The sequence below is a fragment of the Crinia signifera genome, chromosome 6 (assembly GCF_055691185.1).
Source record: "Crinia signifera chromosome 6, ASM5569118v1, whole genome shotgun sequence".
NCBI lineage: Eukaryota > Metazoa > Chordata > Amphibia > Anura > Myobatrachidae > Crinia > Crinia signifera.
Genome location: NC_139222.1, coordinates 274,111,970 through 274,127,131, shown reverse-complemented (window position 1 = coordinate 274,127,131; position 15,162 = coordinate 274,111,970). Strand labels below are relative to the sequence as shown.

Here is a 15,162-nt window from a genome sequence, read left to right as displayed (position 1 = left end):
AAATGATTTATATATTGTATTTTTTTTAGACTGGCCAGCATCGCATGGATTTGACATATCCGTATCAACCAATAGGATGATCAGGCTGCATCCTGGAGCGCTGGGACCCTTATAACATCACAAATGGCGATTCCACGAGTGAGAGGGGAAGCAGGGTTTGCCAGCGGTGTGCATTCACATCCCTGGCTGTCCGGCTCCTGCACGGTGAAGAAATGAAGAGGGTGGTCTTCCTTCTCCTCCGCTTGTGTCCAGGAGAGGCAGCAAGGGCTCCAGGCTGGGATGTATCATACGCCTGGAAGCCTCCTGCTGTAGACAGCTGCAGGGACTCCCGGGCTCCTCCTCCCTGCACCCGGAAGGGGAAGTCAGTGTTGCTAGGGAGGAGAAGGTCACCGGGTCCGGGCAGCACAGCAGGAGGCTTTCCCCGGACAGCAGGTGGGGTGAGGCGGGGCAGCAGGGGCTGATGGTATGTGAAAAGAAGCCCATAGGCTTCTGTAGGGCATTGCCAGAAAGATCTAGCATCACTCTCTGTGGCAAAAAACATGGCGGTCGGCAATTGATACATTCAAAAATGCTGTAAAAACCCTGAAAACAGGGTTTCAATACACTTTTTTTATTTGATAAATCCCGGCCTCAGTGTGATAAGCAACTGGTGAGAGGACTGATGGGGAGCAGGGCCGTCTATTCATATGGGCTTAATGGGCACTTGCCCAGGGGCCCCAGGTGTATAAGGGCCCTATGCTGATAGCTGAGGATCCTCTTTTTCCAGGGATACCAGAGTTTTAAAAAATCGGCCCTGGGGAACTGGAGATATCCAACTTCAAAGCAGCAGCCCACATCCGACCTGTTAATTGCAATTGCAATTCCCAGTCATATTTCTCAGGTTCACTCTGACTTAGAGTTTTTCTGAGAGTATATTCCAAAAGCTGTGACTCTCCCCTTTCTGGAAACACTAGCCGCTTGTCTCTATCTTGCTCAGAACCAGAGATATCAGCCTTCGAGCAGCCGGTCCCTGCTCCAGCACCACACGTCTGGTGTAAAAGTTTTATATTTTTGTCAATGGATTGCTCTGGCTTCTGATCTCTGATCCCCACGTCCCCAGGGCCGGCGCCACCACTAGGCAAATCTAGGCATTTGCCTAGGGCGCCGGCCACTGGAGGGCGGTATTTCGCCCCCCCCCCCCTTGCCGCCCGGGTACCTGTCCTGCGGCTTATATGTGCGTAAAAGCTGGCGGCGGCGGCAGCGGGGGGTCCCTGCAGTCAATAAGAAATAACGAGCGCTAACCGCCGGTCTATGCGGAAGCGCTTCTGTTTTGGAAACACTGGCCGCACGCTGATTGGCTGAGATTCAGCCAATCAGCGTGCGCCGTGCGGCCAGTGTTTCCAAAACAGAAGCGCTTCTGCATAGCCCGGCGGATAGCGCTCGTTATTTCTTATTGACTGCAGGGACCCCCCCGCTGCCGCCGCCGCCAGCTTTACAGCGCCGCAGGACAGGTACCCGGGCGGCAGACACCGGGGCGCCCCCCACCCCGACTTGCCTGGGGCGCTCTGGTGCCTTGCACCGGCCCTGCACGTCCCCAGCACCTCCTGAAAGTTGGGACTCTAGGTTTTTATACTATTGAAGGCTAAGAAACCTATTTCCAGATAATGGCGATATCTGCAGTCAAACAAGCTTCCCTTCCACCGGAAAATGATGAATATTAAGCCCACTCCATTATCCAACCCTCCCCTGCGTATAAAACACCCCCTACCTCCCTGGAAGTCATTTACAAGGGACCCTTCATTCAGCTCAGTGCCCCCTTTCACACGTTTGTGTTCTCCCTCCCACCGTCTGTGCAGTAAAGGAGTAATTAGCAGAAGTTACTGCTCCAGGTCCTACATGTTGAATGGAAGATAGAGCACCCCCTGCCACCCATGGGACATCAAAGCTGCTGCTGATAGCACCCCCCACCCCTAGGAGGGGAGAATGGGTAAGAGCCCCAGTGCATTGCTTTGCCCAGGGGCCCACACTGCTGTTAAGACGGCCCTGATGGGGAGAGGTCCGGAGCGGGGACTTTTTGTTTGCGTACTTTATTTATATTGCTATTACAAGGTTTCCTGGCAAGTGCTCACATTCTACTAGACAAAGTAGAAGAAAATTGGTACTTCCTTCCTTATCTTTGCAACCACAGCTTACGCCAGTTACATTAGCTGCTTCCAGAATACCATCTTCGTCCCCTTAGGTTTACGCACTAGTGGGAGGACTTAAGGTTCGGCTCCAGGGGGGTTGGGAAGGTAGGGGCACTTCTGTATTAGCCTAGGCTGTCTGAAACCATAAACCCTTTGAGTGCCAAAAATTGTCAATATTGGTCTGAAGATTGGCAAGCAAACATTTTTATTCATCATAATGACCTGTAATGTTACCTTATATAGGAAATATAATCTTTTTTTTTGCACAATATATTTTATTTGAATTTATATTACCAATGGGACATATGCTGCCATTTTTAGTGGATATTTTGTTCATCTCTTACAAAGATGTGGCACCCAAAGGGTTAATAAGGCTCTGGACATCACTTTCCCTTATATATACTTGGCTACCCTCCCGGAATCTGCAGGAGACCAGTGTTCCCTCTAAGCTGAGCGCACGTGCGCGCGCACACGCGCACACAACTCGATGAACGTGCGCACAGCCATTACAACAGAACGCACAAAGCAGCAGTGGTCGCTTTTTGCAGTTGTGGACTCAATTAATGTGTGTTTCACCCATTAACTACATTGTGTGCTGTGTTTTGAATGTTTAAGATCATTTTGAAGTAAAGTTAACACAAATGCTGAATGTCATTTTCCAGTTATATATAAGTGACGTACAAAAATTGGAATTTCCTTCCAAAGTTGCACAGCCAAAATCTTTTGCCGCACACAGCCCTCGTAAAATTAGAGGGAACATTGCAGGAGACTCCTGACTTTATTTTTGTAGTCCCCGTAGCCCAGGAAAGGTAGGTGGATCTCACGCATCCCACCCACTTACTACTGAAGCGGGCAGGTTGGAGATACAAATACTAGTCTTGGCGGCCGTGTGAAGGGGGCGTGGCAAAAATCACATCCTTGAGCTCCGACCTCCCCTGAGGATCTGTGAATCGTGGGCATTTCCTCATCTTTGGGCATGTCCAAACAACATCCCAGTCCTCCCCCACACCTCAAGTAGACCCTTACAGCTCCTATATTACCCTGGCCCTTGCACACTTACTATGTAACAAAAAGATATCGTGGGTTGTTTCGCAGCTTTTCCTCTCACTATGTATTCCACCACAATGTCATAGTTCTGATTGCAGATTAGTTGCCCAGTGGGAGGCTTAATTTGCACGTAGCTATTTGAGTGAGCATAAAACCGATATATAATGCGTTCAGCATATGGATAATCGATACCGGAGTAATCACTGGTGTAACACTGGTCATTATCCTGGTAACTAACCTGTAGAAGAGAAAGACAAAGGTAATGAATGCATGAAAGAAAATCTAACATTTACCATTAATCAGTTAGGGATTCAAGCATTATTAAACTGCTAAATACATAATTGCAGGAGACTCCTGATTTTCCGGTGGTCTCCTGCTTCCCTGTGAGATAGGTCGGCTCTCCCACATCCGGCACGCTTCCTAGTGAAGCGAGCAGAATGTTGAAGAAACACAGGGAACTGCAGCTAGGTTTTGAAGGGGTGAGGCTAAATTACATTAATTCGCATAGCCCTAACACTTCATCGCTGACCAGTAAAACGTGACATTTTACCACTATGCGGGAGGGGCCTAATAACGTTATGGCCAGGCCCTGCCCCTGAAGTTCCCTGCAGCATCTCCTCTCTGGGCAACCCCCAAAGGGGAGAATAAAGAAGTTTGCAAGTATGTCTAGTGCAGGGGTGGCCAAACCTGTCCTCAAGATCTACCAACAGTCCATGTGTCTCAGGCCACCTGTGGATCTATAGTAGGAATGAATGCAGCAGGTTTGAAAATGTAAAATGTAAAAACAGTTAGTAATGACTACAGCTGTGCCCCAGCTAGGTAGTCTGGGAAATGTGACAGTTAGTAATAACTACAGCTGTGCACCGGCTAGGGAGTCTGGGAAATGTGACAGTTAGTAATGACTACAGCTGTGCCCCAGCTAGGTAGTCTGGGAAATGTGACAGTTAGTAATGACTACACCTGTGCACCAGCTAGGGAGTCTGGGAAATGTGACAGTTAGTAATGACTACAGCTGTGCACCAGCTAGGGAGTCTGGGAAATGTGACAGTTAGTAATGACTACAGCTATGCACCAGCTAGGGAGTCTGGGAAATGTGACAGTTAGTAATGACTACAGCTGTGCACCGGCTAGGGAGTCTGGGAAATGTGACAGTTAGTAATGACTACAGCTGTGCACCAGCTAGGGAGTCTGGGAAATGTGACAGTAATGACTACAGGTGTGGACCAGCTAGGGCAGGGCTGGGCAACACCAGCCCTCCAGATGTTGATGAACTACACATCCCAGCATGCCTTGCATCAGTTTCAGCATGGCCACATAGCAAAACTAATGCAAAGCATCCTGGGATGTGTAGTTCATCAACATCTGGAGGGCCAGTGTTGCCCAGCCCTGAGCTAGGGAGTCTGGGAAATGTGACAGTTAGTAATGACTACAGCTGTGCACCAGCTAGGGAGTCTGGGAGATGTGACAGTTACTAATGACTACAGCTGTGCACCAGTTAGGGAGTCTGGGAAATGTGACAGTAATGACTACAGCTGTGGACCAGCTAGGGAGTCTGGGAAATGTGACCGTTAGTAAGGACTCCAGCTGGGCAGCAGCTAGGGAGTCTGGGAAATGTGACAGTTCGTAATGACTACAGCTGTGCCACCAGCTAGGGAGTCTGGGAAATGTGACAGTTCATAATGACTACAGCTGTGCCACCAGTTAAGGAGTCTGGGAGATGTGACAGTTAGTAATGACTACAGCTGTGCACCAGCTGGGGAGTCTGGGAAATGTGACAGTTAGTAATGACTACACCTGTGCACCAGCTAGGGAGTCTGGGAAATGGGACAGTGCGTAATGACTACAGCTGTGCACCAGCTAGGGAGTCTGGGAAATGTGACAGGAGGACTACAGATGTGCACCAGCTAGGGAGTCTGAGAAATGTGACAGTTAGTAATGACTACACCAGTGCACCAGCTAGGGAGTCTGAAACAGGTGACAGTTAATAATAACTACAGCTGTGCATCAGCTAGGTGATTTGGAAAAAGTGGACCATTGATAGATCTCCAGGTCCGGTTTGGCCACATCAGGTCTAGTGTATATATAAAAATATATAGTGCACCTACACTACATAATCAATTACATCTATTCCCTACCTACAGTATACAAATTAATTTAGTTGGTCCTGCACCAGGATTGCCAGTGTGGTTTACCTGCTGGCATGTTACCCACCCCACAGGAATCTGGAACCACCCCAGCAGGTGACCCTACATGAGAAGATGGGGTAAGCACAGAAGAGGGAATAATACACACTCAAGGGTTTCCATTGGCTATGTGTGTTATTTTGGCTATCTGACCTAAAGACTAAGCTGTATATGAAGCCATTAACTAAATTTACCCCTGCTGGACTTATCACTTGGAAAATCTGCTGAGGACACAGTGCACATCCAGTGCCCCCATCCCCTTCCTCCAGATAATAAGCTATGCGCCTCTGAGACCCCCCTAATAGCCTTTCCTTTGTTGCTGACAGCCGGAGAGAGAGGCCAGCGCGGAACAGGCTCTTTCCACACACGGAAAGTTTTTAAACGATTGGTCGTTTCGATCGGTCAAAAATGGCCAAATCGTTTAAAAAATCTTACCTTCCGCGGGCACCTTTAGACTCCTGTTATGTATCGCACAAGATGTGCAAATGGACAAAGAGATCTCACAGGAAAACTTTAATTAAACCTGAAGTACGGCTTTAGAATTCTGGTATGTTGTGTAAAGAAACCGGAGACATTGCATTGTGTAAGCTGTTGAAATTCTACTGACGGCTAAAAGTTACATGATCTGGGTTAGGGAACGATGTACATACACGCAGAGTTATATTCGGAGAAAAGTAGGATGACGTATCTATTCCGCAATCGACTTTCCCGTCAGCATCCGTTACTTCAAGCTTTATAAACATTCCATTAACCTCTACGGTAATATTTTTTCCAACCAATGGTTTTCCGTTCTCATCTGTTAATGTAGCCTGGAAGACAAAAAACACTTATCAGGGACAGGAAATGTCGACATGGTCAAATGGCCAATGGTTGACATGATTGAAAAAAACTTTTTTTTAAAAATGTTTGTACTGCACCATCCATGTCGGCATAGAGTAAGAATATAAAATTGTGCATCAGGTATCGGACGGATAGATCTACAGTGCTTAGATCAGAGTTTTTCACAGGGCCGGCGCCACCACTAGGCAGCTCTAGTCATTTGCCTAGAGCGCCGGCCACTGGAGGGTGGTAGTTGGGAGCCGGGACCCCACTGGATGGAGGTGAGTAGCTGTTACTTCTCTCCCCCCCGCTTCCAGCGACGCGGCCGCATCACCCCCGTCCGCCCGCCATTCCCAACCCCCACCCCCGTAGCACCTTACAGCGGTGCATCGTACCGAGCGGCAATCCTACCCAAGCCTCCTCTACCAACCCCTATGTAGCGACCGCATAGCATCCTCCCCCTGTGCGTCAGCCGAGGGGGGGGATTGATGCGGCCGTGGTATGGAGCACGTGAGCGGCCAGCGCCGGGGTGCTCCGATGCATTGCACCGGCCCTGGTTTTTCAACCACTTTTGTGCCTTGAGCTGTTCTCAAGTGGGCCACCAGATCTAGAGATGTCCACACCAGTTTACATTCACCACCACCAGTTCAATTGTTATTCACTATTCTCTTGTTTTCAAGTGAGTGCCAATGTATTTTATTTTTGTTACCTGTGGGGACCAGTGCTATTGTTTTTTCATATGGGGGCCAAAAGTTTTTGTTTTCTTTGCATGTAGGGGCCAATGTGTGTTTCCCTGTGGGGGTATGATGGCGTGTCTTGGCAATTTTAAAATATAGTGCGGTGTGCCGCGATTTGAAATAGGTAGAAAATCACTGGTCTAGATAGACAGTCAATAGATCAACTTCAAAATGTCAACACGCAATAGGTCAACAGTGTCAAAATGTCGACATGGTCAAATGGCCAATGGTTGACATGATTGAAAAAAAAAACTTTTTTTAAAAAATGTTTGTACTTCACCATCCATGTCGGCATAGAGTAAGAATATAAAATATAATAGTGTGCTGAGGCACCGCGCCCAAAGCATGGCGAGCTATGCGCCCCACTAAGTGAGGGTCCATGTCAACAGGTTTCGACATTGACACCCCAAAAAAATTTGAAAAACGCCTGTCGACCTTTTGAACGTTGACCTGAGTGACCCGTCTCGGCACGGCATTCACCGAAACAAGGACATGAAAGCGTCTCACAGGCTCGCACATCCATTGATGCAAAATGGGGTGCGCAAGTGCCTCACATGCACCTGTGCCCCCTCATTCTTGGTGTGCCTCGGCAAATGGCGGGCCAAGAGCGGCACAGATGGACGTGGCTCCATCTGTATGACAGTTCTTCAGAGAACCTAAATTGGAATCAATATTAGGTACTTGTTTCCTAGCACGGCGCCCATCGTGGGCCATCGCATACCTTAAGTTAAGGTATGCGATGGGACCCGACCAACGCGATCTTGGGCTATTTTTAGCCTTTTCCGACAATTAGAAAATCGGGTCCATCGCATGCCATTATAATGGCATACAATGCGACCAATGTGATGGACCCGATTTTACATAGGGAACAATGTTAAATGGGCCAATGTATCCGCTTTTTGATTGTATACCCACCCTGATGGGTAATTTGTATGTCAAATGCCCCCCCCATTGTTAACGCCACCCCACGATGAACGCCAACCTGAAGCGTGGCGAGCGGCGGCGGTACGCGTCCTCTTACCTTTTCATACCCCCACTATCCACGTCGGCGTGGAGTTAATTTTATATAGTGTGGCGAGCGGACGCGTAATACCTGTGAAGTAATGTGCGTCCCCTCGCCACGCTTCGGGCTCGGTGGCTCGCCACACTATATAAAATCAACTCCACGCCGACGTGGATAGTGGGGGTATGAAAAGATCGGAAGATGCGTACCGCCACCCCTCGCGGGCTCGCTGCGCTAGCCACGCTTCGGGTTGGTGTTCATCGTGGGGTGGCGTTAACAATGGGGGGCATTTGACCCATCAGGGTGGGTATACAATGAAAATTGGGGTCTGGGGGGCATTTAACATTGGGCTCAATGTAAAATCGGGTCTCAGGGACCATTTTACATTGATTCCAATGTAAAAATCGCATCGATCGCATTGCATGCGATTTGGTTGCATGAGATGGACGCGATTTTTTAGGACCCGATGGATACAATTAAAATCGCTGGCGCCGTGCTAGGAAACAAGTACCCAATATTATTATCATTATTGTTTATTTAGCGCTAAATAACGTTTACGAATACAGTGTACCCAAGGCAGTGACGTTTTATGAAAAATTAGGAGGGTAAGAGAGTAATGTGGGGTACACACCAGGACGACCACCGTCGTTCACGACCGATAGACGACCATGGAACGATTTCCCTTGGACTTCCCGGGAGCTCCCAGGCAGTCCCCAGCAAACGATTAGCAAAAATTGTGTTTTTTTGCGGAACGATCTAGATCCGATCCCGATGCGCCCGCGATGGTCGTTAAGACGGTCGGATCGCTGGTTTTTGTTTTTTTTGCAAGAACACATGCGACCGTCGTCAGATGGGCCTTTGAAATTTGAATGAAGGGGCTGGACTAGCAGAGGGGGAGGACTAGCAGAGGGGGATAGGAATAGCAGCAGCCATTTTAAACCAGTGTATTTCTGCTTTGTTACTAGTGAGGCTTGGTTTATACCTGCTGAACGCTGGACATAGCTATTTACACATTACTTTGTTTTGCCTGCCATTACAAAGTGTCTTTTAACCCTGCACTATGGAGAATGCAGTGATGGGTAGTCACCAGCAACAGTACCTGCTCTATTATGCAGTTTTGAAGCTCAGGCGTCAGAGAGCCCAGCGCAGGAGAGAAAGATCATGCTGGACAAAGCAGTGGCTACTTCAGCGTCAGACTCGTTCGCACATGCCACTGCTCAGGGACATCAGGGAGAATAACCCAGACGATTTCCGTAACTTCTTGAGGATGGATGATGCCACATTCCAGGAATTGCTGCGTCTGGTGACTCCCCACATCGAGAAGCAGGATACCAAGTATCGCATGGCTATCCCTGCTGAGGAACGGCTGGTGGTCACCCTGAGGTTTCTGGCGACAGGACGGTCTCTTGCTGACCTAAAGTTTGGATCCCTCATCTCCCCGCAAGCTTTGGGCCTCATCATCCCGGAGACCTGCAAAGCCATTGTGAAGGTGCTGCAGTACCAGTATTGCAAGGTAAGGATGAAATATACACTGTACACTTTATTGTGCAAACAAAATATTTTTATTTATAATTTAGGCCTAGGACAGAAACAGGTTTTTTAGGCCTTTCATGGTTAAAACATGTAAAATAGTAAATAGATTGTGTCAACAAAAATATATTATAATACCATATATAAAAGATATTGTACAAAAACACACACTATATATAAAGATTTAAGTATGTATGACCCAGTTTAAACTTTCCCAATAAGTACGGGCTACTGTGTGGCAGAGGATGTCTGCCGCAGATAAGTAAAGGCTGCGGCCCACATGGCGCATGGCGCAGATGCAATGGTCCCGGCCACATTGATGTGCGCCATACGCCATGTGAGCAGTGGCCATCACATACCTGCAGCTGAGACCATGTCTGCCGCACAGTACCCCATACTATTGGTAAAGACAAAAGGGCAATAAATGGAGTTTGCTATCCAGATTGAGGAGAATCCTGTTCTCCCTCTGGTAATGCAGGTACAGGTAGCAGCATATAAAAAAACAAAAAACACACTCTGGTAACTTCTGGAACAGGCACTTACAACAGTAGGGATAAGGTACTGTGTGGCAGAGGATGTCTGCTGCAGATATGTAAAGGCTGCGGCCCACATGGCGCATGGCGCAGATGCAATGGCCCCCGCCCCATTGATGTGCGCCATACACCATGTGAGCAGTGGCCATCACATACCTGCAGCTGAGACCATGTCTTCGGCACAGTACCCCATACTATTGGCAAAGAAAAAAGGGCAATAAATGGAGTTTGCTATCCAGATTGAGGAGAATCCTGTTCTCCCTCTGGTAATGCAGGTACAGGTAGCAGCATATATGTAGAAAACCAAGACAAAAGACACTCTGGTAACTTCTGGAACATGCCCTTACAACAGTAGGGATAAGGTACTGTGCGGCAGAGGATGTCTGCTGCAGATATGTAAAGGCTGCGGCCCACATGGCGCATGGCGCAGATGCAATGGCCCCCGCCCCATTGATGTGCGCCATACGCCATGTGAGCAGTGGCCATCACATACCTGCAGCCGAGACCATGTCTGCCGCACAGTACCCCATACTATTGGCAAAGAAAAAAGGGCAATAAATGGAGTTTGCTATCCAGATTGAGGAGAATCCTGTTCTCCCTCTGGTAATGCAGGTACAGGTAGCAGCATATAAATAAACAAAAATACACACTGTGGCCCTTGTGTGGCAGAGGATGTCTGCTGCAGATATGTAAAGGCTGCGGCCCACATGGCGCATGGCGCAGATGCAATGGTCCCGGCCCCATTGATGTGCGCCATACGCCATGTGAGCAGTGGCCATCACATACCTGCAGCTGAGACCATGTCGATGGTAAATGATAAAGTAGCCTATTTTTTAAGACAGATCCTCAAAAACAGGACACTCTGGATCTTCTATCAGTAAAGAACTGTAGAATTGACGGTACTGGGGGGGTTGAGAAGGCTGTGTAGGTGTTGACTGGGTATGTGTTGGAATTGTGCTCGACTGGCCTGCTACGGTGGCAGGCGGAGTAGGCACTGGTGATTCTAATGACAGTGGTGTGTCTGGTGCACTACCAATGCCAACTATTTTAGTGCCACTGTTGAGATACCCTAAACTGCCATTATACACCAACTCCATGCATAACTTTTCAAAAGTAAGTTGCTGGTCAGGAGCCATGTTGCGAACACACTCTGCCACATAAGTGAAGTAGTTGTCATGTTTGTCCGGGTTTCTTTGCAGGACTTGATGTGCCCGCATCATAAATTCTTCATGTGCCGCTGCTTCTCCTTTTTTTCCTTTGCCACGCATTTTTTTGGCACGGGGGAGTGGTGGAGTGGGTTCCAGGGTGGGTGGCGGAGTGCGTGCCGGAGTAGGAACTTCGTTAGATGTGCATGCATTATCAGATAGGACAGATAGGTCTGGGGTTGCAGGTGGGTAGTCACCAAGCTGTAAAAAAATTGAACATGTTTACTAATCAATTCTATTTACTTCTAATTTCAGTTCCCTACCAGCGTGAATGAATGGAAAGTCATCGCAGAGGAGTTTGAACAGCGATGGAACTTCCCAAATTGCGGTGGAGCCATTGATGGCAAACATGTCCGCATAGCCCAGCCTATCAATAGTGGTTCCTACTATTTTAATTACAAGGGCTATTTTAGCATTGTACTAATGGCTGTGGTGAATGCCAACTATGAGTTTATCTTCCTGGATGTAGGAAGGAATGGCCGTGCATCGGATGGTGGCACTTTCAAGGACACAAAGTTCTACGAAAGGCTCATAGCGAACACCCTTCACTTGCCGTCTGTCCAGGAAACTAAACAGGGGCTTAACTTTGTTTTTGTGGCTGACGAGGCTTTTGGCCTGCACGAGCATGTCATGAAGCCATATGCGCAAAGGGGCCTGAACCATGACAAAAGGATCTTTAACTACAGGCTATCCAGGGCACGGCGTGTTGTGGAAAATGCTTTTGGCATCCTGGCAAGCCGGTTTCGCATTTTTCACACTGCCATTAACCTGAGGGTGGACAAAATTGACTGGGTTGTCACGGCGTGCTGTGTCCTGCACAATTTGCTCCGCAGAAAAGCCACACAGCAAAGGGCTACAGGCACAGCACTCCAAGAAGACCAAGAACTGCCAGAGGAGGTAGTGCAGATATCCTCCTTGCAAACCCCAACACAACGCTACACAGGGAGTGCACGAGCCAAACAGGTGAGGGAAGAGTACATGGCCTACTTTAATGGGGAGGGCGCTGTGGATTGGCAGGAGGAATCAATTAGATAGCCAAAAAAATAGACTCACCGATGCAGACTGCGAATTCTCCTCCTCCTCCTGCGCCGCGACTTCTTGGTTTTCCTGTTCGACCATAAGGACTACTCCTGTCCTCATCGACTCCTGGCTGAGGGTGAATGTCAACCGGTCATAGTACCAGAGCGATGTTTGATACATCTCGTCGACTCCAGCACCAGACTTCTTTGCAGCCTCCATCTTCTTGTGTTCCTTTAAGAACACCGTGCGCATATTCTGGATGCGTTTCCTCACCCATTCAACATTGGCCTCTGGGTGAAATGGAAGACTGTAGCGTGCCAACTCCTCCAAGGCTTGGTTTCTTTTCATTTTGTTTGAATACTCCTTGGATTTGGTTCTCCACAGGCATTCGTGTGTACGATATTTTTCAATAAACCCTTCCAAAAACTCTTGTTCCTTTGCGTTGGACATTGGGACTGTAAAAAGATAAAACCATTTTAGTTGTTATAGTTATACCCATGTTTTGTTTCATATTTAAATTTTTATAGTTATAGTTACCAGTTTACCTAGTTCTTATGTTTTAAGTATTTAAAATGTTAATAAACTTTTATGAAAACCACTATACATTTTATTGTGCAGATTGCTATTCACACACACAGGTGAATGGGGCCTAGCAGAGAGGAGTGCTTGGAATACTGCAATGGTGGACAATGGTTTATGTATATATATCTATATATACACAAACACACACACACAGGTGAATGGGGCCTAGCAGAGAGGAGTGCTTGGAATACTGCAATGGTGGACAATGGTTTATGTATATATATCTATATATACACAAACACACACACACAGGTGAATGGGGCCTAGCAGAGAGGAGTGCTTGGAATACTGCAATGGTGGACAATGGTTTATGTATATATATCTATATATACACAAACACACACACACAGGTGAATGGGGCCTAGCAGAGAGGAGTGCTTGGAATACTGCAATGGTGGACAATGGTTTATGTATATATATCTATATATACACAAACACACACACACAGGTGAATGGGGCCTAGCAGAGAGGAGTGCTTGGAATACTGCAATGGTGGACAATGGTTTATGTATATATATCTATATATACACAAACACACACACACAGGTGAATGGGGCCTAGCAGAGAGGAGTGCTTGGAATACTGCAATGGTGGACAATGGTTTATGTATATATATCTATATATACACAAACACACACACACAGGTGAATGGGGCCTAGCAGAGAGGAGTGCTTGGAATACTGCAATGGTGGACATTGGTTATATGTATACACACAGACATGGGGCCCACCCAAAAAAAACAGTGACATGGTCGGGTGCACGGTTGCCAAACCAGTGCTTTATACACACTATATACATTGGTGGCAACAGTGGGCATGCATAGAAGAGCATTGGGAGTGCAAACATACCAGGTTGTTGTTCTGGGAGATGAGACAAGAAGGAGAGTCCAACTGCTGCGCCAGCGCTGTTTGCTATGTGGAAAAACATGGCGCCGGGGGAGTGTTTAGGAAATGCCACTCAAATAGGCTGGATCAAACGACGGACGCACCGACGGACGGACGACGGAGGCGGCAAAAAACACTCACGATCTGCATACGATTGACGGTCGGTCGGCCTGGGATTGACAGATCCTACCTGCAGCACGTAGGACCAAAGATGCGACCAAACGAGCGGCGTGAACGCGCATTTGATCGGAATCGGATCAAATAAATGTCAAAAACACACGATAGTACATACAATCTGCATACAACCGGTCGGAATTGGATCTAAATTGACAGAATCGTGCCCTAGTCGTCCTGGTGTGTACCCAGCATTAGAATAGAGAAGTTGCCTTGTTGGTGTTTCAGTTGGAGTTACTTACAGTTACTTAAGTCTAAATGTACAAAATTGCATGCGATTTTGCAGGAGGTGCGATGTGATGCGATCCCCTGGGGCACACAGAGCAGTGAATAAATTACATAAAAAAATGGCATCGCATCGCATGCCATTAAATGAGCCATGCGATGCGATTTCCCTACGCAGAATAGCCCACTAAGCAAATAGCTTGGTGGGTGCCGTTCTTGGAAACAAATACCTTAGAATGATATTAACAAAGTTAATTAAACTCACCATCGGGTATCCCCTTGGCCCACCCTGTCTGTTGATACACTTAAATACAAACTTACTTAAACCTTATCTAAAACTTTACCTAAAATAAAGACACGACATAAAGTGCTGGCGTTTCAAAACAGAATGTCAAATTTATTTTGACAATTAACTAAGACTATGAATGGTGGCGGCACTAAAGAACGGTCATTATAGGAAAGGTGGGGTTAAAGATCACTTAAGCATACATACAACGCTGGATGACCACTCTCCCTGGTCAGCCACCAGGCTTGGTGGTGACGGCCATCCCCCCGGGCAGAAGCGTGGCCCATGACAATCGTTGTCGAGGGAGAGTGCACCCCCACTACCTACACACATACAGAGTTCTTAAAGAATGACCGTTCTTTACCGCCGCCGAAGAGGAAGAGAAATAGGGAAGGGTGGGTGGGGCTTCTTGGACAGAGGGTGATCACTCTAAACTCGTGATCATTCCTACCCTGTCTAAACCCTCCCCCTGCTCTGATAGGCCTTGTACCCATCCTCATTAGCATAGCATGTGACCAACAGCAGAGTGTACCCTGGGAGAACCCTCAGTGGTTTATGTCACTTCAGTCTTATTCAGCCTTCTGTGTTTCTATCTGATGGTTGGTTAGGGTTGTTGTACATATTGTTGCATTTCCGCATACTGTGATACTCTCATTGCATCATGTCCCATAAGTGTCTGTTCCACTCCAAATGGCATCTTATTTTCATTATAAAATGACTGGAAGCAACAAAACCCCATTTCTGTTGTATGGTGAGTCTGATTCTAACC

At 47.5% G+C, this 15,162-nt stretch overlaps 1 protein-coding gene across 3 annotated transcripts in view; it reads right to left on the bottom strand.

Annotated features, from left to right (window-relative positions):
- LOC146009362 (alpha-1-macroglobulin-like) overlaps window positions 1-15,162 on the bottom strand; it is a 177,408-nt gene that overhangs the window by 118,734 nt on the left and 43,512 nt on the right. For all 3 annotated transcript variants that reach the window (XM_083149660.1, XM_083149659.1, XM_083149661.1), the window contains 2 exons: window positions 6,046-6,204; window positions 3,226-3,450 (listed from right to left, as the gene is read on the bottom strand). In XM_083149660.1, the coding sequence (XP_083005786.1) occupies window positions 3,226-3,450; window positions 6,046-6,204 (384 nt within the window). The remainder of the gene's footprint in view (window positions 1-3,225; window positions 3,451-6,045; window positions 6,205-15,162) is intronic.